Below are 25,567 nucleotides of genomic sequence, written 5' to 3'. Positions count from 1 at the left end.
ATTTTTCACTCGCTGATGTCTCTGGCATTGCAATCATTGCATCAAACTGACGCCATTGCATTAAGGTTCTGAGCTACATAATTGTATGGAGAATCATCAAGCTAGGCTATCGTCAGCTCACCAAGAAAATAAATGTTCTGGAATTTTGTCAGTGATTTGGTTCCGCATGACGGTAGGAAAACTCTCTCCACGAAGGATGACAGCTAAGCTAATCTAGACTGGCAATATTAACAGAAACGGCTTGTGTTGAGTAGAGCGCAAAACGGAGATAAGTGTGTGTATATTTAGTTGCTTCAAGCCATCGTATATGGACATTTGTATGCGTACGTGCGTGCTTCATAGCCCGTACGTAAAAATAGTGCTTCTTCGCTACGCTGAAACCCCATTTGCATCTGCTCCCGTAACGATAACGGCCTGTAACGATGCAACAATCGCCTAATTTTTTTATGCTATGATTGATGATTGTTTGGTGTTGCAAATTATGCAGTCGTAATGATAAATATAAACAAGGAGAGGAGATAGCGGGAGGGAAATATTTACGCTAGGGTATTGGTAAGGAATCTTTGCTGAGACAAATATTCAGCCTTTTTACAAGCAGTTAACATTGTTTGTTTTCTGTCATCAATGCATTGAACTGACGCTATGGTGAAGCAGGTGTTAAGGCTGCGTTAAATTTTTTTTTGGGGAAACCAAGTTATTCAATAAGTTATATTAAGTTACTAGCTAACCCGGCAAACTTCGTCCCGCCCATTTACTTGATTAATTCTCGAGTAATGCAGAAATTTGTGTTTTATTTGTATGGCAGCCACCCCTAAGAGAGGGGGGAGGGGTATCTAACCACCATAGAAACATTCATTGCACCCTAGAGTTTCCATATGCCTAATTTGGTTTAATTTGCTTGATAATTCTCGGGTAATGCAAAAATTTGTGTTTCATTTGTACGGCAGCCCCCTCTAAGAGAGGGGGAAGGAGCATCTTAACACCATAGAAACATTTATTGCATCCTAAAACCTCCACATGCCAAATTTAGTTTCATTTGCTTGATTAATTCTCGAGTAATGCAGAAATTTGTGTTTCATTTGTATGGTAGCCCCCCCTTTGAGTGGGGGAAGGACTGTCTAACCATCATAGAAACATTTATTGCACCCTAAAACTTTCACATGCCAACTTTGGTTTCGTTTGATTGATTAATTTCCGAGTAATGCAAAAAATTGTGTTTCATTTGTATGGCAGCCCCCTCTAAGAGAGAGGGAAGGAGTATCTTATCACCATAGAAACATTTATTGCATCCTCAAACCTCCACATGCCAAATTTGGTTTCATTTGCTTGATTAATTCTCGAGTAATGCAGAAATTTGTGTTTCATTTGTATGGCAGCCCCCCCTTTGAGTGTGGGAAGGATTGTCTAACCATCATAGAAACATTTATTGCACCCTAAAACTTTCACATGCCAACTTTGGTTTCGTTTGCTTGGTTAATTTCCGAGTAATGCAGAAATTTGTGTTTCATTTGTATGGCAGCCCCCTCTAAGAGAGAGGGAAGGAGTATCTTATCACCATAGAAACATTTATTGCATCCTCAAACCTCCACATGCCAAATTTGGTTTCATTTGCTTGATTAATTCTCGAGTAATGCAGAAATTTGTGTTTCATTTGTACGGCAGCCCCCCCTTTGAGTGTGGGAAGGATTGTCTAACCATCATAGAAACATTTATTGCACCCTAAAACTTTCACATGCCAACTTTGGTTTCGTTTGCTTGGTTAATTTCCGAGTAATGCAGAAATTTGTGTTTCATTTGTATGGCAGCCCCCTCTAAGAGAGAGGGAAGGAGTATCTTATCACCATAGAAACATTTATTGCATCCTCAAACCTCCACATGCCAAATTTGGTTTCATTTGCTTGATTAATTCTCGAGTAATGCAGAAATTTGTGTTTCATTTGTATGACAGCCCCCCCTTTGAGTGGGGGAAGGATTGTCTAACCATCATAGAAACATTTATTGCACCCTAAAACTTTCACATGCCAACTTTGGTTTCGTTTGATTGATTAATTTCCGAGTAATGCAAAAAATTGTGTTTCATTTGTATGGCAGCCCCCTCTAAGAGAGAGGGAAGGAGTATCTTATCACCATAGAAACATTTATTGCATCCTCAAACCTCCACATGCCAAATTTGGTTTCATTTGCTTGATTAATTCTCGAGTAATGCAGAAATTTGTGTTTCATTTGTATGGCAGCCCCCCCTTTGAGCGGGGGAAGGATTGTCTAACCATCATAGAAACATTTATTGCACCCTAAAACTTTCACATGCCAACTTTGGTTTCGTTTGCTTGGTTAATTTCCGAGTAATGCAGAAATTTGTGTTTCATTTGTATGGCAGCCCCCCCTTAGAGAGGGGGGAGGGGTCTCAAAATATCACGAAAACCTTCCCCGGCCCCAAAAACCCTACATACCAATTTTCATGTCGATCGGTTCAGTAGTTTCCGGGTCTATAAGAATCAGACAGACAGACAGACATCACTCCATTTTTATATATATAGATTAATTTATTTGGGGTCGCGTGCCAGTCGCAAAACTGCATTCAACTAGTATTGCATTTGCGCTAATCTTGATCATAATGAAGCAGTGCTACTCTTTTCGAGGTTGTTGAGATTAACAGATAGAGTTTATTTCGTTTATTTAGTCACCAAGAAAGTAAATGTCGTTCTGAAATGTTGTATGTGATTTGGTTTCGCTTGCCAGTAGCAAAACTTTCTCCACTAAGGATTATCGCTTATCGCGCTTATCTCGAGCATGTATTGTTCTGCGAGCACAAGAATAAATCATCAAACAATTATCGTCAAATGATTCTAGAATGGTTATTTCAAAATTTTCGTAGCATTATAAAATAATATCTGCAGTTATAAACAAGCGACTTGAATTAAACTACAGAGTAGTTCTACGTCAACAATGCGGTCGTGTCTTGAACACAACCTCCTATGATTTTTAATTTTGACGTAGGACTACGTCTAACCGGAAGATATAGGGGGTGAAATGGAAATCTAGGCACTGAACAAGTAGGCAAAAATGCAAGATTTGGAACGCTTAAAACTCGAGCATTTCTCAATAGATCGCAAAGGTTTTTCCATCAATTGATAGGAAATATATCTACGCATCTATCATAACGAATAACATTTCATTTTTCTTGAGATAAATAATTGAATAATTGTGAAATATCAAGCATTGTCAAAATGCACTATGTGCCCATTTTTGATTGGTCCATTTTGTGCTCCTCAAATCGTACCGACCAAAACGGGCAACCAGAGCAGCAGTGAAATAGAATGAAGGAGGCGATCTGGCGTAGTGGTAACATCCATGCCTCTCACGCTAAAGGTCACGAGTTCAATTCTCACTCCCGACATTCTTCCAAAAATGGAAGTAAAAGTGACGAACCAGCCAAATGAGTTGAAAGTCACTATAATACAGTTAAAAAAAAAAAAAAAAAAAAAAAATAGAATGAAGCACGATTGGAAAGGAAAAAGAAAAAAATGAACGAAACATTGGTCGCAGTCTCACACATGCGTAATTCTCGAGCCAGCCAGTCAGCTTAAAACTCCCCGCTCCGCTGCCGTAACGATCATTCTCATTCAAACCGTACACCACATCGGTTCGCATCACAACACATCAACAAACCAACACAAGCAGCCATGTCTGGACATGGTAAAGGAGGAAAAGTGAAGGGAAAGGCAAAATCCCGCTCGAACCGTGTTGATCTGGAGTTCCCCGCAAGGGTAGCTAGGCCGAGCGCGTTAGTACCAGTCCACCTAGCCGGCGTTATATAGTTTCGGCCGCCGAAGTGATCGAGTTAGCTGGCAAAGCTGCTCGCGACGATAAGAAAACCCGCATTCAGAACAGAACACATTCGGTTCTGTGGACATCAAGACAACAGGCAGTTGCAGCGAGTGGCGAGTGGCAAACGCAATCGCAAAACGGCATCAGGTAGCAGAAGAAAAAAGTTTGTTCTTTATACAAACTGCTTTGGTGGCAAATCCAGAACAAGTCGGCATCGAGGGCGTTCGAAATGGTTTTTTTCAAAACCACGAGTACTAAGTTTTCTAAATTGGAACCATTCCATAAAACAAGGCGCTTTTCAGGGCCATTAAACCTTCCAAAAAATAGTTTAGGAAATACAGTTCAATGCTTTCTAAAACAATATCCAAAATAATAATAAAACACAAATTGATTTTTTCATAATTTGTTTGCCAGGATATGATGAGTATGTGAATTTGGCAGTTGTTCTGAGCTTATTGATTTTCACCAATTCTTAAATTGCTTCTAGATTGAAAGTACAGTAATTTACACTTAGCTCGACATTTAGCTAATTGGACGGACCTGCAATGCGACATATTTAGTTGGACATTTTTGTAAACATAGAGATCCAAATTATGACCCCACATTGAAAGTCGACACTGTACCACTGTCATCGCAAATGTTCAATTACAGGTTAAAATTACCTCCAATCCGATACTGAGTGGTGGTAATGCGATGTGCCATTGATTGTAATTTACTGTAATTTACTGTAAAATATGTCACAAGCTGGATGGGAAGAAATTTTCCAACTGTGGCGAGTGGCAAATGCAATCGCTAAACAGAAAGGTTTAGTCGAGTGATAACAAAACAATAAACTCTTTAGATTGAAGATAATTTTGTGATCCTGAAAAGGACCCTTTTTAGCCTGCCTGTGAATCCAACGAGCGAACAAATCGTAATGAATGTATTTTTTTGCCATCGCTCCCTTTTAACGCTCATTCGTTCGTCTCGTTGGACTCGCCCCTCTGGCTGAATCTGCCGATTTGTCTCTATCCTGTGAGTGTGTACCGCTAGAGTATAAAACACGCGGACCCCAAAAAAATATCTTATTTTCTTTCAAACCGTAAACCCGTGTGGTTGTACGGCATCGGCATCGTGGACGTAACAAAGGAGGACAAGTTAAGGGAAAGGCAAAGTCCCACTCAAACCGTGCAGGTCTCCAGTTCCCTGTTGGTCGCATTCACTGATTGCTCCGCAAGGGTAACTAGGCCGAACGGATTGGTGCCGGAGCACCAGTATACCTAACAGCGATTATAGAGTTTCGGCCGTCGGAGTGCTCGAGTTGGCTTGCAAAGCTGCTCACGACAATCAGAAAACCCGCATCAAGAACAGAGCAGCTTCGGTTCGGCGCTCATCAAGGCAACAATTAGTTTCAGTGAGTGGCAAAGTGTTTCTCCGGCACGTCGCATGAAATGTAATTTACTGAACAACATGTCACAAGCTGGATGGGAAGAAATTTTCCAACTGTGAAAGCTGTGGCGAGTGGCAAACGCAATAGCTAAACAGGAAGGTTTAACCGAACAAGATGGGAATATCGAGTGATAACAAAAACACAACACCAAAGGTTCTTTTCAGAACCATCAACATATTCATAAAGAGTAAACAGTAAACTAATCAATTTTTCAGGTAGATAGGTAGGTATTCACGTAGGAGAAGAAAATAAAGCAATATATTTAAAATATATATTTAACAAAAGCTGTCCCCTTTGTATAGTCCTACGTCACTCCGGTTATGTCCCCGACATTACCCACCCGTCTTTTTTATTACAGAATCAGTTAGGAAGTAAACCAGGTCCAAAAACCAATTCGCTATTATATAATCAGTGGCGTCGAGTGAAGGCGAAAGAGTTGATTTGCAAGGAAACGGTACCGACTACAATTGATACTTTTGAAGAGAGCTCTGAAGGAAAACGACAAGAATGGTAGAATAAACGCGACAAGATCCTTTTACAACATGACAACACTATACCACATGTTCCAGAACTTGTCAGGAATCATCTGGAAAGAGTAAACTGGGAGGCTCTACCTAACCCGCCATTCTTTCCAGACATTCCTCCTTTAGAATACTGGGGGTTATTCAAGTTGGTATAAGTGAGATTTTTCCCTTCGAGGTTATATGACAATTCTCCCAATACTAAGAGTCTTACGACTCGGGGGTATAATAAATAGAGTTCATTGCTCCTGAATTTTTTTCACTTACATTTTCAGAATGTGTGAAATGACGGTCACGTCGTAAAGCGACTCCCGGAATAACTCCCTACATGTCCTAATTTTGTTTGAACGGCACAGAAGGAAGTGTTTTTTGCATCGAGCCGTTACCGGAAACGAAAAATGGATCCAAAACGCAATATCAACGCCGGAACCGAAGATCCACTATGCCAAAATAATTATCTGTATTTGGTGGGATCAAAAGGGTGTGATTCACTATGGGCTGCTAAGACCTTGAAAATAGCGAATGAGAAATTCTGGAAAAAAATCTTAAAAACGATTTGATATCCCTTTTTTTTTAAAACTCCGATTTCATGTACTTCATTCGTGGGTAATTTTACGGTTTTCAGAAAACTCAAACGGCTTTGCGACACTAGTAAATGAGGTTCGATCCGATTTGGTATAATTGTTTTTAACCCCCTATTTCATGTACTCCCCCCTTGGGTGATTTTATGGTTTTCGAAAACCGTATTTACTAGTGTCGTTTTTGTGACACTAGTATATGAAGTCCGGTTGAGCTGAAATTTTGCATATGGATTTTTTTTCGCGGTAATCAACATTTTGCAGCGAGTTCCGTTCGAAAAATCTAAGCTCTTTTCCTATACTCATTGGTACCGACACTGGTATGTGTCGTAAGACATAACAAAATATAGATAACTATCTTTACTCGGAAGAGCTTCATTAAACATCAGCTTTCTGACGAAACAGACGTTAATCAGTGTTCCGAAACAGACGAAACAAAAAACACGGTGGCGACATGCTCTGGTGTTAATCAGCATAAACGAAAACATAAGCACAAATGTGAATTTGTTGACGCGATGCAATTCGTTATGAAATACTTCATCGTATGCTGAATTCTAGGATATAGCACTGTATATAGAATTATTATATCGCTTCTGCTCCTGTTTTTCTAGAGTGTCATGTTTCTTCCATTGGATTCCTGTTGTGATTTTGATTACGACTTATATGTTCATGTTTGATGTAGAATTCGGAAGGGCTATAATTTGTAGAGCTGTCGGATTTCTCTGCCAGTTTCCAATGATTCTGGAGGATTATTTTAGGTCTGACATCCACGGCTGCTTTAGCGGAAAGTAAGCCTCCCAGGAAGCTGAATCTCTATGTAACTAATAAGGGTTGCAAGAATTAGACTATGGCAATGCGCAGGTGATAAACTAGTCTACGATGTAAGTCAATGTTTTTTTCCATTATACGAGAAATGATTATATATTAGGTGATAATTGAACTAATTTACCTTTAACATGTTAATGAGATAAAGGACAAGGAATGTTGTTTTGTAAGATAACATCACTGCCCTTTTAGCTGTTATTGCCGTTAATTAGCATGACAGTTCGAAAAAAATCAATTTGAAGAACTCATTTAAGCAAATCATTGATTCCTCACATACTTTTAAGACCTTGAGGGCGAACCCTAAATTTCACCCGAAAAAAAAGTTGATTGCTAGATATAATTTTATCAGCAATCCGACTTTTTACAACTCGCTCGCCGTGTAGCACCAAAACACGCGACAGTCATTCAACAATCACTCGTATTGCACGCTTGCATATCATGATTTGCCATTCTCGATAACGCTGCTGTACGCTGCAATCCAATCCAATTGGCCAAAAATGGGTCATTTTCGTAACCGGATTTTGCAAGCTAAATGGCGGCTTCCAAAAGTCTGCTGGTACCTGTTGATTGAATGTCATCGGGTTAATGCGAGAACAACAAAGATCAACCCAAACATTTCCATTCAACTGGAGTAAATCATTCATTGCCCGTAAGCGCGAGATGATAAGGCAGACCGGTCTGATTGTTTTGCACTACGAAAATACCTTTTATTTGGACAGTGCAAAAACCGTTCCACTCGAGAGGAAAGTTCCACAGTCCTTATCGCGGAATGCGTAAAAAGAATACGGAGCTGTCTGGAGTGAATCATTCAGTGTACAAAATATTTGAGATTATTAAGCCGGATCCCAAAGAAAAAATCTTCACGTTACGGTAACAACATTTGTAATAGTATCATATTAGAAAATCAGTGCAAATGCAACTGGGACGTGACATATGTTTAGTAAACAAGTCTTCTATGGATGTTGTTCTGCAAATAACTGTTCCAAAGATCACTGAATAACGTCATAGATAGCACACATACCACGCAAATGCTTTCGAATAGAAAATATTTGTTATCATCTTTTCATGTTTTACTGTTGCATATCATAAATAAAACAACGTCTATTTTGGGACAGCACGTGATTCGACAATGTCTTTTTGGACAAAGTTGCTTATCTCGCTACACTTATGTTTCGTTTCAGGGCATCACTCGGCATAAAGTTACCGGAGCTAGGTCGCTATGCGACCGGTATTTTCTATTTGGATAAAAATACCCACGAAGAGGCCGAGAACGACTTCAATTCATTGGCTGAAAGTCTCGGAATACAGGTTATCTGCTGGCGAGATGTTCCTACCAATCAGGACGCCGTCGGCGCGGTCGCCCGTAAGAGTGAGCCGCTTTCCCGGCAGGTCTTCATTAAGGCCGATGTCGATTACGATACGTTCAAGCGGCAAATATTTGTGCTGCGCAAACGTGCGACCCATGAACTGCAACGTCCTGGACGTCGTTTCTACATCTGTTCACTTTCGACGAAAACAATCGTGTACAAGGGTCTCTTCACCTCGGACCAACTATGGGAATATTATCTGGACCTACAGAATCCGGAGTTTTTGACATACTTGGCACTGGTGCACACTCGCTTCAGTACAAACACCTTCCCCTCGTGGGAACGTGCTCATCCACTGCGAGTGCTGGCCCACAATGGAGAAATCAATACACTCCGTGGAAATGTTAACCTGATGAAGGCTCGTGAAGGTGTTATGAAGAGCGAACTATTTGGGGATGAACTGAAGAAGTTGTATCCCGTTGTCGAGCCGAATTTGTCCGACTCGGGCTCGGCTGATTGCGTGCTTGAGTTTTTGGCTGAAGTTGGCAACCGATCGCTTCCAGAGGTAAACTATTGACGAGTTTAAATAGATCAAGAGAACATAATTATCCTCAATCTTCAAAGGCCGTTATGACCATGGTACCGGAAGCATGGCAGAACGATCGTACCATGTCGCAGGAGAAGCGCGATTTCTATCACTGGTCAGCGTGCGTCATGGAGCCCTGGGACGGACCAGCATTGATTTCATTCACCGATGGACGATACATTGGAGCAATTCTCGACCGGAACGGACTGCGACCCTCTCGGTTCTACGTGACGCGTGACAACCTGCTGATAATGGCATCGGAAGTTGGTGTATATGACGTTGATCCTAAAGACGTTACGCTAAAGGTAGAATAATAGGAATTTGACTTATATGATTTTATTTTTTGTAGATTCTTAAAACTCATTCACACAAATCGTATCATCACATTTGATAGGCCCGAAAGGCGCAACCGGCGTCAAAGGTTAAGCGGTAATTTTTAGCTCTGGTAGAGTTAAGTGAATTTTCATGTTTGCTCTTTTTTTGTTAAGGCTCTTCCTAAAACACAAATGCTGTTCCGAACTGTTCATCACAAAACAAACTCAAAAACGATTCTAATTTGTACATTTCAATTCTCTTTTGGAATCGAATCGTTTTGGTTTGATTGCGAATTATAAAAAAATAGAGCCGTCTCAAGCCAGGCCGTATGCTGTTGGTTGACACCGAGCAAAAGTCGTTGATCCAGGACATCGAACTAAAGTCCCATATTGCTAAGTCACGTCCGCACTCCGAATGGCTGCAGCAACAGGTAAGGTTCGAATTTGTATTCAAATAACCGAAAGTAGTATCATATTTCAGCGATCCGTTACCCTTATGTGAGTGCTATACGTTGAGGCCACAACTAACAAAACTCTTCACCAACAACCCATGACACACTCGGAGGCGTTCACATCATCAACCAGACATTGCACGACAATATCATCACACTACATTTTGTACACAGTGACTTTAAATTTATTAATCATTTCTGTATTCTCTCTGTTTCAATCCTCATGTTCATCAAAATCAAAACTATTCTAAATATCGAAATCTATTTGATTCAATCTAAACTATGAAGATGGTAAGTTTCAAAATAAGACCAAATTTTTCTATTAGCGTGGCTTCTTTTGGTTTTTCTAACGAGATGAGTTGGCTTATTCATGGCATCATCCCGTACATTCATATGTACATTTTGTGTAGCTATTGATGTTAAAATTTTTGTGCATGATTCCCCCATTCTTTTGTACCACTACATTTTTATCGTGTTCCTGCTTTCTCGTGTTATGATCATAATCTAAAACCGGTGTCCGTCCTGATTATAGATAACCATGGATGACATCCGACGTGAAGCTGCCGAAAAGAACTTCAGTATTGATCTGAGCGGTGTTTTGCCGAGCGAAAATAGCCGTGGCATGATGGATCCACGCTTGCAGCTGTATGGATATACCACTGAAACGATCCACATGCTGCTACTGCCAATGATCAAGACCAAGAAGGAAGCGCTCGGCTCGATGGGCAATGATGCCCCACTTGCCTGCCTGTCTGCATTCCAACCGTTACCGTACGATTACTTCAAGCAGTTGTTCGCCCAAGTTACCAATCCACCAATCGATCCATTTCGGTGAGTAGAACTGAAAATAGTTACTTTAGTTCTAAAAAAAAAGTAAATAGCGAAGATAAATGGCTGCAAAACTAGTTGAACTAGTAAGATTAAATAATGAGAGATTACAAAAGTGGACCACCCCTGATTCCCGTGAAAATACCAGCTACGCAAGTGGTTCAACATAACGTATGTATTAAAAAATGACTAATGGACTGTTTCGAATTGTAATGGAAGGAAACTACAAAAAATAGTTCAATGAAACCGTGACCGGAAAAAACGCCAAGAAAACAACCGCTCAAAAAAGCAGTCTTCAACAAAGTAGAAATGTTTTGTTGTCAACGCCGTTCGCTTTAAGGTTCGATCTTCCTTACTGGACCATATCTTTACACCGGTTTATACACCCAGTTTTAAACCGCGCTTCAATCTGGTTTGTCTGCTTTGCTTTCTCTGTTGGGTTATTTTTCATCACACAAGCGTATACGGTTGGTATGGATGCGCGTTGTTGTTTTTATGCTTAGCTTTGAACGAGCGAAGACAAAAGAGGAGCTAGAATTTGATGTATGTGTATAAAATGAGGTGGGCATCACACAAGTGAGAAGCCATTTTTAGTATGTGAATTTTGCGATGTGTTTATTTTGCGCATATATTTTTTTTTTTTTAGTTTTTTACGCGAGAGATACACTGCCGTTCTACGCATAGTTGTCCCATGTTACTTTATGACGATTTTCACTTTTCTTCATAAAACGTTGTTTTTATGCATAATCTTACGGAAAAATACAAAAAAAACATATAGTTTATTCCCAACTTTTCAAAAAACAACATCAAGTTCAATTGTCCCATGTTGATAATCTATTCATAACTGTCCCACCATGTATTTTTTGTAGATCCATATCGAATAAGTCGGTTCAAGTACAAGAATTTCATGTCACGCTTTCAGTAGGCTTAATTTTTTGGGTTGGAAGAACGAATTAATTCTCAAACGAATAAGAAAAAGTTTAACAGAACACGTGTAGCTAGCGAATGCCTAATAACAATGAGATTTATATTCTGCGAAGGTGTTGCAGTTCACTCATTTATTCATAAAACGATGTTTCTAAGCATAATCTTTCGAAAAAACACCAAAAAAATTATTATTTGTTCCCAGTATACCAAAAAACAACATCAAGTTCAATTGTCCCATGTTGATATTCTAGGCATAACAGTCCCACCATGATTTTTTAATCCCGTAATCAAGCTTAATTGATTCAGTGAGGGGATCTCATCACATTTCATTGAACAATAGTATAGTGCTTATAAAAAACCCGGTGTACTGCTAAATTGAAATGCTTAAAACTTTTGGTAGACAAATATGCGAGAAAACTTTGATTGCGTTTTTATTAGTTGCTGATTTTGGAACATGGGACAACTATGCGTAGAACGGCAGTACATACCTCGTAAAAAACGTGAGTATCGTGATAGGGTGCGGCGTCAAAAACACTAAATTTTTTTCGAAATGTTGAAATGTTCGAAAAACTTTGAGGGAGAGATTTAGTATTGTTTTGGATTTTTTTTTTTTGGAGACCGTGTTAGTTCGAAAATCCGCTTTATTTTTAAAATCCGCATTATTTTGAAAATCTACGGAAAAAAGTTTCTCAACCTTGGTTTATACTAGAGTGCGACGGAATGTATGGGGAAAAAGTAATCTTTGAATTTTCAAACGGGATTTCTTGCAAAATATTGATTCCTACGAAAAAATTCTCTATCATAAAAATAGAAATTTGAAAAAACGAAATTTTTTTTCGATGCCAAATGGCTTAAAAATGTATAAAACGTCGAGATCTGAGGTCATCTCGAGAAAAAAATTTTGGTCGACGATGAAATTTTTTCCATACATCCATTGCCACCCAAATGTAGGTACTTCATCATTGGGAACATTAAGTTTTATAATCTGCTTTAGCTTCAGCTGCAGTTTATGATCGTGTAACACCGTCGGAGAATCTGGATCTGGCTTCCGTTTAATGTTCTCATTCTTCTCCAGAAGTGTAACGATACTATAGATACCGGAACGGGCGTATCCGGCGGATTCAAAGTACTTAACGATGTCCACTTTCTTCACAACGAAATAGAGCTTCCAGTGTGCACAAGCCATGAAGCGCATTTCCTTTACTGTTTTCGTCAAAACATCCGCAGTTCAACTGATAGCGCTGTCAAAAAAATTTTGTTTGAAGACTCATGGGTTACTATGATTGACTATGTACAAGTGTTCTCATCACCAGGTGTTAAGATGAACGTATTAAAAATTGGTAAAACTTGTGCTTTTTTAATGCAAGTTGGAGCGAAAATATGTAGTAAGGAAACGCTAGTCCTTTTTGAAACAGAAATATATATTGTAGAAAGTACATAAAAGTGTATAAGAGTAGGGTTCAATTACATTTTAGTGCAAATATGAATGATTAGATGATACACAGCTTATGTAATCGCAACAGTTAACAACAGTTCAATCTGCGTTACGAATAGTTTTGACCACCCCGAAAATGTAAAGTCCATTCTGCGTTTCCAGTGTATTATGTACATCACTTATGGGTATCACCAAAAATCCGTTGAATATTAGAAAAAAATGTTTTAATGAATGTCGAATTTATATGTTTGTAATGTTTTTTTAATTAGAGTAATTGAAAACAGTGTTCTTAAAACGGAGTATTCTCAATCTTTTTATGTATTCGTAACAGTGAAAAAAATATCATGTCCTTGCAATGCCCGATCGGACCGCAGGCAAATCTGCTGTACGCCTCTCCTGCCCAGGTGCATCGTATTTGGTTGGACAATCCTATCTTGAGTATTCCCGACACGGAGATTCTCAAACAAAATCAACACCGCGGATGGAAGACCAAGGTTATCGACATTACGTTCCCAATGAAGGATGGAGCGGAAGGTTTTCTCACTGGGTTGCGACGCGCTTGCACCGAGGCCCAAAATGCGGCCAATGGTGGATATCAGTTGCTGGTACTGTCCGATCGCACTGCCAACAAGGATCGGGCTCCGATATCGGCACTGCTTGCTCTGGGGGCCGTACATCATTATCTCATCGAAACCCGTCTACGTATGAAGGTGGGATTGATCGTCGAAACGGCTGAAGCACGAGAGGTACACCACATTTGTGTACTGTTGGGATACGGTGCCGATGCTATTTGTCCGTATCTTGTGTTCGAGCTGGCGGAAGCACTACGTGATGAAACCGTTATTGATCCATCTATGAGTAACGATGCGATCTACAAGGCATATGCGGACGCTGTTGAAACCGGTATTCTGAAAGTTATGGCAAAGATGGGTATCTCAACTCTGCAGTCTTACAAGGGTGCTCAGATATTCGAAGCCGTTGGTGTGGGTGCGGATGTGATTGATTTTTGTTTCCGGGGAACGCAATCCCGCATTGGTGGTGTAAATTTGGAGGTGCTTGCCTTAGAGGGTCTGGAGCGACATGATCTGGTTTATGGACATCACAACGCAGACGCGAAGATTCTCCGCAACCCTGGACAGTATCATTGGAGAGCTGGCGGCGAAAGTCATATCAATGAACCTGCGGCTATAGCAGCTCTTCAAGAGGCCTCGATGAATGAAAACAAAGACGCCTATGCCCGTTTTCGAGATACAACCCACAGGAGCGTGCAGCAATGCACTCTGAGGGGTCAGCTGGAGTTTGTGAAAGGTCGCCCAAAGGTCAATATATCCGAAGTTGAACCAGCTAGTGAGATCGTGAAACGCTTTGCCACTGGTGCGATGAGTTTTGGAAGTATTTCCTTGGAAGCTCATTCTACTCTTGCTATTACTATGAACCGTATTGGCGGAAAAAGTAACACAGGCGAGGGTGGTGAAGATGCCGATCGATATCTGAATCAAGATCCGCATCACAACAGACGATCAGCCATCAAGCAAGTAGCTTCGGGTCGCTTCGGCGTCACAGCGGCTTACATTGCCAATGCAGATGATCTGCAAATTAAAATGGCTCAAGGTGCCAAACCAGGCGAGGGTGGCGAGCTACCTGGTTACAAAGTTACGCACGACATTGCCAAGACGCGTCATTCCGTCGCTGGGGTAGGTCTCATTTCTCCTCCTCCACATCACGATATCTATTCCATCGAAGATTTGGCGGAATTGATATATGATTTGAAATGTGCCAACCCGATGGCTCGTATAAGCGTTAAACTTGTGTCAGAAGTGGGAGTCGGCGTCGTTGCGTCCGGAGTTGCAAAGGGAAAGGCCGAACATGTTGTCATTTCTGGTCATGACGGTGGTACTGGTGCCAGCTCATGGACCGGTATTAAATCAGCTGGACTGCCATGGGAGTTGGGCATCGCTGAAACTCATCAGGTGTTGGTTCTCAACGATTTGAGATCTAGGTGAGTATTCCGCACGAGGTATCGCCATTATAGTGCGTTAATGTTAACTATAAAATTTCAGAGTTGTAGTCCAAGCTGACGGTCAGCTACGTACAGGATTTGACGTTGCGGTGGCTGCTATTCTTGGTGCTGATGAGTTTGGATTCAGTACTGCACCATTGATAGTGATGGGTTGCACTATGATGCGCAAATGTCACTTGAATACGTGCCCAGTCGGGATAGCCACTCAAGATCCGGTACTTCGTGCAAAGTTTGCCGGAAAACCTGAACACGTCATCAATTATTTCTTCATGTTAGCCGAAGAGGTATAGTATTGAGACATTCCACCAGTCCACACGAAACTATTTTAATTTCATGTCTTTGATTTAGCTGCAAGTTTTACCAACTTGTTCGGCATTAGATATGATACTATTTTACGGTTTTAGTTTTTCAAATACGATCACGACTAATTTTTGAAAAGGGCTTATGCAAAAATAGTATCATTTCAAAAAATGCACTATAACGCCAAAACGGGTTATTTGATCGAAATGGTATCTTAGGTAACTCAATGGTAATGGTAATTCAAAAGCTATATTACCAACAAAATTTCCGTCAAAAGGGGTTGTCCACATACCACGTGGACAGGAAAAGCACGATTTTAGAATCTCCCCTCCCCCTTCGTGGACAAGCGTGGACATTTTCGTACCACCCCCCCCCCCCCCATGGTCCACGTGGACATTTTCCTTGTTTTATTAGAATGGTTAAGGAAATAACTGAAATGCGTTAAATCTTAATTCCGTTTAAGTTTATTTTATTTTAAATTTTACTAGCTGTATCGTGCCACTGAGGCACATCGAAGTTGTATGGTAGAGAAACGAGTAGCAAAACAAAGCATATGTTTCATATAAATTTATTTTGAAATACTTGTGGGTATGCAACATTTTTTGACTGATTGTGATTGCAAACGTTAATCGAATAAACATAATTGGACTTGAAATCATTATCAGATACAATTTTAGTTCACGATTTTTAAGATTTCAAAAAAGGGTTGCTATCACGTAGAATACATATTGAATACAAGAAAGTTATTTTATGTTCACAGCTTCATTTCAGAAGTGTGCTTATTCCATCTGGAAATCTTGAGCTATCTGAGGTGTTGACAGTAGCAACAACGATTCTTGAAGTGGATTGTGTATTGTGTCATAGTATGAGCTCCATCGGTTTCGAACTTTTCGAGCACACAAATGAACAGAACAATTTTATATGTATACTAGCTGACCCGGCAAACTTCGTCCCGCCCAAAATTTGTTTTTTGTTATCAATACCTTCAAACATTCACGTTTTCTTACTATGAGCAAGTTCATGGGTCCAATCGCAGAACTGTTCATTAATTGATCTTCTACTCGACCCCGTTTAATTTTGTATGGCAGCTCCCCCTTAGAGAAGGGATGGAGTGTCTATCCACTGTAAATATATTGATAGCACCCTAAAACCTCCACCTGCAAAATTTGGTTTCATTAGCTTAATTAATTCTCGAGTAATGCAGAAATTTGTGTTTCATTTGTATGAAAGTCCCTCCCCCCCAAGAGAAAGGGGAGGAGTATTTAACCACCATAGAAACATTTATTGCACACAAAAAACCTTCACATGCCAAATTTGGTTTCATTTGCTTCATGATTTCTCGCGTGATGCAGAAATTTGTTTTTTATTTGTATGGCAGCCCCCTCTAAGAGAGGGGGGTGGAGAGTCTCACCTCCATAAAAACATTTATTGCACCCTTAAAACTCTATATGCCTAATCTGGTTTCATTTTCTTGATTGATTCTCGAGTAATGCAGAAATTTGTGTTTCATTTTTTCAATTTTTTTTTCATTTTTTTGTTTCATTGTTTCAAAAAATCTTCCACGGTTATGAGAAATTCTTAATTATGAAAGAATTATTTCTTATGAAAGAATTCGTTTCTTGAGACCACTTGTAGTTGAAAACTTGTAGTTTTTCGATAAAAGCTAAACAAATTGAATTTACACGCAATTCTGTATGACAAACTATACTGATATTACTCAATGTTTTCTAGATATAACAAAATCTTTAGAAAATTATATTTGATAAAAAAGACAATTTACGCATTTCATGGAATCTGAACCATTATGGAATCCTTTAATTTTTATAGTTTTGGACTATGAGCGTCCATGCATACCCTGTAACTATTAACCCTTTGCGGTCGTATTAAAGGGCCTGGCCGGGTAAGGGAGTAAAAAGTGCCCCCAAACCAAATCACTAGCTGTATGGCAAATATAGTAAAGGATATTAAATAAGAAATTTTGGTGGTTTATTTGAACCCCTATGTGGTTTGACGTAGGATCTATAGTGAAAAACGTACTTTTCGTTAATTTCACGCCATCCTCAAAAGATCCGAGATAAAAATTTGAAAAAAATACTGAATGTGCATCTTACTACGATGTATCAAAAAAAATTATCAAAAAAAAATTTCATCAAAAATTTTAGTACTAAAAAAAATAATGAAATCTTGAAAATTTTTTTTTTGGGATTTAGAGATTCAGTACTACTCTAATTCATATTTTAATGTGTTTCTACGGCTTTTCTAGATATGTGTGATTTTTTTCAGATTTTTTTCAGTGTTGCGCGGTATCAAAAAATTTTTTTTTTATGTTTCCAAAGAGTGGTTAGGTAAGGGAGTAAAAAGTGCCCCCAAACCAAATCACTAGCTGTATGGCAAATATTGTAAAGGATGTTAAATAAGAAATTTTGGTGGTTTATTTGAACCCCTATGTGGTTTGACGTAGGATCTATAGTGAAAAACGTACTTTTTCGTTTATTTCACGCCATCCTCAATAGATCTGAGATAAAAATTTGAAAAAAATACTGAATGTACATCCTACCATGGTGTATCAAGAAAAATTATCAAAAAAAATTTCATCAAAAATTTTTGTACTAAAAAAATATTAAAATTTTGAAAATTTTTTTTTTGGATTTAGAGATTCAGTACTACTCTAATTCATATTCAAATGTACTCTTACGGCTTTTCTAGATTTATAAATATCTTCAAACTGTTTTTTTTTTCAAATATCTAATACTAAAAATAAAATGAAAAAAAATACACAGTACAAAAAAATGTTATAGATTTTCTGGCATTTCGAAATTTTGAAAAAAAAAATATAACTTTGAGACCCACTCCTGCTCAAATTTTTATTTAAATGCGTTCGTATGTGTCTTTTTTCTACATGTGGCGTAATTTTTCCTGAATTTTTAAGAGCATTGTGTGACACAAAATAATTTTCTTCATCGTCTGCATTATTATTTTTATTTTTTTGAAATCGATTATTTTATTGTATTCGTGGTTTTCAATTGAAAGATTAAAATAAAAAAACAAATCGAATTTGTGGTCTCAAAGTTATATTTTTTTTCAAAATTTCGAAATGCCAGAAAATCTATAACATTTTTTTGTACTGTGTATTTTTCTTTTTTATTATTTTATTTTTATTATTAGATATTTAAAAAAAAACAGCTTGACGATATTTATCAATCTAGAAAAGCCGTAAGAGCACATTTAAATATGAATTAGAGTAGTATTGAATCTCTAAATCCCAAAAAAAAATTTTCAAATTTTCATAATTTTTTTTTAATACTAAAATTTTTGATGAATTATTTTTTTGATAATTTTTCTTGATACACCGTGGTAAGATGCACATTCAGTATTTTTTTCAAATTTTTATCTCGGATCTATTGAGGATGGCGTGAAATGCACGAAAAAGTACGTTTGTCACTATAGATCCTACGTCAAACCACATAGGGGTTCAAATAAACCGCCAAAATTTCTTATTTAATATCCTTTACAATATTTGCCATACAGCTAGTGATTTGGTTTGGGGGCACTTTTTACTCCCTTACCTAACCACTCTTTGGAAACATAAAAAAAAAATTTTTTGATACCGCGCAACACTGAAAAAAATCTGAAAAAAATCACACATATCTAGAAAAGCCGTAGAAACACATTAAAATATGAATTAGAGTAGTACTGAATCTCTAAATCCCAAAAAAAAAATTTTCAAGATTTCATTATTTTTTTTAGTACTAAAATTTTTGATGAAATTTTTTTTTGATAATTTTTTTTGATACATCGTAGTAAGATGCACATTCAGTATTTTTTTCAAATTTTTATCTCGGATCTTTTGAGGATGGCGTGAAATTAACGAAAAGTACGTTTTTCACTATAGATCCTACGTCAAACCAGATAGGGGTTCAAATAAACCGCCAAAATTTCTTATTTAATATCCTTTACAATATTTGCCATACGGCTAGTGATTTGGTTTGGGGGCACTTTTTACTTCCTTACCCGGCCAGGCCCTTTGGGCATGGGAATCGTACTGGTCGGAATTATTTTTCTTTGGAAAAGCAGTGATACATGCAAGATTATGAAAAATAAACATTTTTTTGTGAACTATTTTTTATGTATTAACTTAACAATATATTTTAATGTGATGTTTCTATATAAAAAAATAAATTATATAATTCGTCTCCCTGTGAAATCTCCAAGAGTAAATCATATAATGTATAATCGATACATAATTTCAATTTAATCATCCGTTGAATTTATGCAAACAATTATTCTGTTCTTTGAAAATAACTACTTCAACATAATTTTAACCAGTAGTTTCTCAAATAATGATTTCTGTGTGTCCAAAATGATCAGAACTTTTCACTTTAGATGAACAAAGATTATCGCTTGAGACATTCATGCGATTATTTAAATAATATGAGACATTTATGTAAACAGTAGTTCTGATACTTATGAACAATCTATTTCATCACACCAAAGTGTTACAATGGCTAATTTCTGCTGTTATAATTTTTGTCCCACATTCCTATGCATCCAACACACTGTGTGTTGTCTTGTGTGGGTTATCTATTAAATACTCATAGAAGCACCGTGTTGATTCGTGAACAGGTTCACTAGACATCAAGCTTCGTTTAGGAAAAGCATAAACTGATACTTAATTGAGTAAAATATTAGATTAGCATGATTTCTTGCTATGGTGGCTGAGAGCAGACAAACGACCAAAACGGTAAAAAAGGTATGGTGGCTGAGAGCAGACAAACGACCACATAGAGTTAAATGTTCGATTATAGGAAACAGTTCGGTCGTTCACAGTTTACGTGAGTTATTTTTGAAATACAGATTTCAGTGAAGATGTTCAATGATATGAGATAAAAATATACAGCCATTCCATGTCAAACCGATATAGTAGTTCTAAAATTTTCGTAAAAAGTGGTATTTTCGTTCTTTATGGCAAACCATTAGACCCATATTTTTTTTAATTTTTTTGTTATGGTGCCCACTTTCATTTTAGGGTGATCCGAAATATCGAATTTTTCCCCTTTTTTCCAAAAATGACGTTTTTCAAAAATAACTTGTAAACTACAGAACCGATTTAGACGGTCGACATATTAAATTAAAGCTAACTAGCTAGTTATTCTTGGAAAAATGCGCTTGCAAAAATTCCAGGTTTTGATTTTGTCATTATTGATTGTATTTGTTTTTTATAGTTTTCATGGACCAAGGGCGCTATATTTTTTTATATTTTTTATGGAAAGTTGAAGATTTTTCACATAACATATCTCGAAAGCAGGAAGGAGTTTTTTTCGTTTTTGAGTTACGATTTTTCAAAGTTACCCGATGGTCCAAAAAATCATTTTTCCCTTTTTTCACAAAAATATCTTTTTTCAAAAACTTATTACTAGATTATGGGATAATTTTTCATTCAAACTGAAATATGTCTGTATGGGAAGGTCCTACAGAAACGTTCTAGGAACCAAATGAAAGCTGGTGGATACGGTCAATTTGATTTGCTGCTGACATTCTAATACCTGAATCACTTAAAATTTCCGACTTCGCACTCTGTTCCTCTAATTTTTTGTTGAGTGTATGTGTGATTGTATTTAAAAAAAAAAGTGTTCTTCGTGTCCACGACATTTTTTTACCCCATACCCTCCCTAAAGTAATGTAATCTGGGAAACTGATTAAATTTCCATAAAAATTACCTTTCAAAATTACACTCAAAAAATTTTTTTTTTAAAATTGAAATTCATTTATTTCAAAAACGTATTTTTTTTACATTCTCAAAAAATATTAGTCCTTACAATTTCCCACAAGTTACATCGGAAGATGGACACTTTTACAGAGTAAAAGTTTTTATAACGACAAACAATTTTTTAATGTTTTCTTTGAAAAAAATACAACGTATCCTATTTTTTTTATCGTCAAGATAGCGATATAATAAATTCGAAAATATTTTAGATCTTATTAAAATATGAACTTTTGTCGAAGACGTCAATTTTCTATCTTTTATAGTTTCAGGAATATATGTTTTTGTATGAAGACTCCAGAAAAAATAATGTTTTACTAGTAAAATCTAAAATAAATGTATAAAATAAATTGTATGACCAATTCAAACATATTTTTTCCGAATTTAGAAACAACATATTTTTGAAAAAAATTAATTTTAATTTGCAAAATATTTTATTTCAATTATTTTTCTAAAATCGTTTGATATTTAATAATGAAAATATAAAAAATATTTCCTACATTAGATTTTTTAACCAACGTTTTGCAGGTATTGTAGTTTTAAGTAAATTTTTTTGACGTAGAACTACGTCTTTCATTAAGGGTGTCAAATCAGAAAACAGGTCACGTTTTTATGAAATAAAGTAAACGTTAATATCTATTTTTGCCGCGAACGGATTTTGACGATTCACATACTAAACGAATCGGAAATTCCGTAAGATTTGTTTTATATGCTATACATTAGAACCCCCTGGTTTGTAAATGGTTAAAATTCATGAAAACTTTAAGCGTTTCCATTTTCCCATACATTTGTTCTTTCCATTTGTGTGCTTTCCCTAACAGAGCTGTCAATAACGAGCAACTTACCGACGATCAACGGAGGGCAAATCGTTGGATTAAAAGTCCATGAACAAAGGAAAAGTAGAAGAATGAAGGGGAATACTTGCCTAGAGTATAAACAGTGGATCTCGCTGAGGCAAACTTTCATTTGGCATCGGACTGTTGAGCAATCCAGTTCACTTTACTTTCGCAGCGCTTCGATCTAAGATTGGACCCCGCCAGTGGTAATCCAACTTGGATATCGTCGTTTGATTTTTCTGTTCGTTTTTCGCGTTATTCGTATACGTGCAACGCATTGCCAGGGGCAATAAAATTTCGAGGCAAGCGTCATCTAATGATGCACGCGATGTTAGTGCAGCAAAAAGCGCTTGCACTGAACCGAGCCTTCGCGAGTGTGACACCGCATCGAACAACAGCGAAGTAGGCGATTTCGGCGCGTCGAAAATGTAAACGCCGTTACCCAGGCAACAACCAAAATCAAGCTCCCCTGCTGGTGGTGAAGGCGGTCGCTCTTGACAAACTCATCAGCGAATTCGCATCGATGAGTGTTACAGCAGAGTACAAGCTGTGTGGCATAATTCAGTCTTTTTCCAAGCAGTTAACATTGTTTGTTTTCAGTCATCATAAGGGCTTTGTTGGTGCCTCTGAGAATGCATTAAACTGACGTTATGGCGAAGCAGACGTTAAGGTTGTGCGCCAAAAAATATTTGGGGAATACCAAACATTTTGAATGTCTTACTGGAATGTTATAGGTTATTTGGGTTCGCGTGCCAGTCGTAAAACTGCCTTCAACTAGGATTGCATTTGTGCTAATATTGATCATAATGAGGCATTGCTACTGTTTTCGAGGTTGTTATTGACAAAAAGAGTTTATTTCGCTTGTTTAGTCACCAAGAAAGTAAATTTTCTGGAACTTTGTATGTGATTAGATTTCGCTTGCCAGTAGCAAAACTTCCTCCACTAAGGGTGACAGCTGCGCTTCTCTCGAGTTTGAGAAAGCAATGCCACTCTTTTCGAGGTCAGTAATATTAACAGAAGCGTTTCTTTTGAGAATAGCGCAAAATGATGAGATGTGTTTATATTCCTAGTAGTTTCAAGCCACCAATGTATGGCTCTGTATGCATGCTATGGTGAACGCTTGTTTAGCGCTTGGTTTACATTGTACGAACGATGTCTAGAGGTGCGATTCCTTTGAGGCAATACTAAATAACATGTAACATGATATTTCATACTTGCAAGTGTTGTCATTGTTGTTGTTTCCATGCGGTGCCAAAGATATATTGATGTAGTTATAAGATGTGTAATAATGGTGCTGGTGCAACATGTATATAATCGACTGTAGCCGAGTCTATGTCAATTTCGAAAAAGGCCTGCGGAATAGAGTTCGAGGTAAACTTTCAATGCATTGACATGAAATAAATTGTAACATTCGATCAGCTATTGTATTGTTTTGCGAGGGTAAGAATGAATCATCAATCAATTATCGTCAACTGATTCTACAATGAAAAAACCATTTCAGAGATTATTCTACTAAGCAGTTGTTACTAAAGTTTCACAGCATTATAGAATAATATCCGAAGGTATAAACAAGCGACTTATATAAAATAACAGCGTAGTTCTACGTCAACAATGCGGTCGTATCATGGACACAACCTCCTATAAATTTTTCGAAATTTTGAGTATTTTTCAACTTTTTTTTCGAAGAATCTTAACTCAAAAACTATAGACGAAATGTTGATTTAAGAATGAAATTTAGCAAATTATTTTTCACTCAAAAATATCAAACAAATTATAAAAAAAGAAATTTCTATCGAAACAAAGTTATTTTAAAAATTATAATTATTTTTCTCAAAAACGTGTATTTTAAAAATTCTGAACAAAAATTATATGAATTGTCTATACAATTACCATCAAGTCATCCATACATCGGAAGAAAGGCACTACAGGAAAAAAGTTTTCCTAACAACAACTTTTTATGTTTTCTTTGAAAAATCACCATTAATATTTAAAAGGTAACATTTTAGTGTTATAGCGATTGACATATTCTGCATTTTTTTTTCTATTTATAATAACGTCAAGAACATGTCAAACGCGAGAATTTACATACAAAAATGTTACGAACAGTTTTTTTTTATCTGTTTTACAGTGATTTTCAACTCATTTGGCTGGTTCGTCACTTTTTACTTCCATTTTTGGAAGAATGTCGGGAGTGAGAATTGAACTCGTGACCTTTAGCGTGAGAGGCATGGATGTTACCACTACGCCAGATCGAGATCGAGGTTACGAACAGTTTTCAGGAGTCTCCATACAAAAATGCCATATATTTCAGAAATTATAAAAGAGAAAAGGTTGAAGTATTCAACAAAAGTTCACATTTTAATAAGATCTAAAACTTTGCAGAATAAACTGAATTGCTATCTCAACTTTAAACAAAATAAAATTAGTAAAATTTATTGTTAGAAAACTTTTTCTCTGTAAAAGTGCCCATCTTCCGATGTATGGATGACATGTTGGAAATTGTGAGGGCTATTCATATATGTTTTTCATGATTAAAAAAAATAAGTTTTTGACAAAAATTAATTTCAATGTTTAAAAAATGTTAAATGTCAGTGTTAAAAAATTTTTAGTGTATTTCTAAGAACATTTTTTTAATTGAATTTTTTATGAAAAAAAATAATTTCATTATTGAATTTATGGATTTTATCCTTTGACGAAAATTTTGTAGGTACAGGGAAACTTCGATATAACGTACCCTCGATATAACGTCACTCGATATAACGTACATTTTACCTCGATATAACGTACACATTTTCAAAGTGTGAAGGAAAATTTTTTTCAATACTTTTTTTCTGATAGAATAATGAATTATCCATATTGTGATGCTAAAACAAGTTTTGTGCCTTCAATCAATTCCGAAATACAACTGGTTTTGTGATTCCGGATTCTAAATGAATCAAGCTTTAATCAACAGTACGAAGGGAAACATCATGAGAACGGCTGGCTTCGTCTTCTGATTGAAGTTATTCATTAACTTTACTAAAACAGCAACACAATAATGTATTATAGACTACGTTTGTGAGTACTTTATTATGCTTCGATATAACGTACAATTCGATACAACGCACAATTTTGAAAGTAAAATGTACGTTATATCGAAGTTTACCTGTATTATAGTTTTTGAGTTAAAAAATTTCATTTTTATTTGCCCAGGATTAAGTTTCTAACAGATGTTGAAGACAATATGGTTTTTATTTCGTAAAAAAAAATAGATTTTTGAAAATGCAGTTCTTGAGGTATTGAACTGGTTTGAAAGTTACCTGAACGAGCGAACACAAATCACTATTTACAGGGACAGTGAATCATCGGCGGGACCAGTGAATCGGGGTGTACCTCAAGGAAGTGTTCTGGGGCCGCTACTTTTCTTGCTTCATATTAATGACATCAAACAGGTGTTAAATGACAGTGACGTAAACTTGTTTGCTGACGACACAGTGATATTCATTGTTGCTGAGACATTGCAAGATTGCTTCGTCAAGATGAACCGTGAACTGCAAAACCTAGACGAATGGTTGAGATGGAAAAAACTTAAGTTAAACATTAGCAAAACAAAGTATATGGTAGTATCGACACGCAATCTT

General features: G+C 37.1%; 1 protein-coding gene across 5 annotated transcripts in view; it reads left to right on the top strand.

Annotated features, from left to right (window-relative positions):
* The window catches only part of LOC129770731 (uncharacterized), a 73,890-nt gene that overhangs the window by 36,529 nt on the left and 11,794 nt on the right, over positions 1-25,567 (top strand). For 4 of the 5 annotated variants that reach the window (XM_055773752.1, XM_055773756.1, XM_055773753.1 and 1 more), the window contains exons 4-9: positions 8,363-9,053; positions 9,113-9,379; positions 9,697-9,819; positions 10,373-10,671; positions 13,362-15,029; positions 15,091-15,334. In XM_055773752.1, coding sequence (XP_055629727.1) covers positions 8,363-9,053; positions 9,113-9,379; positions 9,697-9,819; positions 10,373-10,671; positions 13,362-15,029; positions 15,091-15,334 — 3,292 coding nt within the window. Of the gene's footprint in view, positions 1-8,362; positions 9,054-9,112; positions 9,380-9,696; positions 9,820-10,372; positions 10,672-13,361; positions 15,034-15,090; positions 15,335-25,567 lie in introns of those variants that run through there. The other variant, XM_055773757.1, reaches the window with a different exon arrangement.

Source organism: Toxorhynchites rutilus, chromosome 2 (assembly GCF_029784135.1).
Source record: "Toxorhynchites rutilus septentrionalis strain SRP chromosome 2, ASM2978413v1, whole genome shotgun sequence".
NCBI lineage: Eukaryota > Metazoa > Arthropoda > Insecta > Diptera > Culicidae > Toxorhynchites > Toxorhynchites rutilus.
The sequence above is the reverse complement of the archived record's forward strand: the minus strand, read 5'-3'. Positions and strand labels throughout refer to the sequence as shown.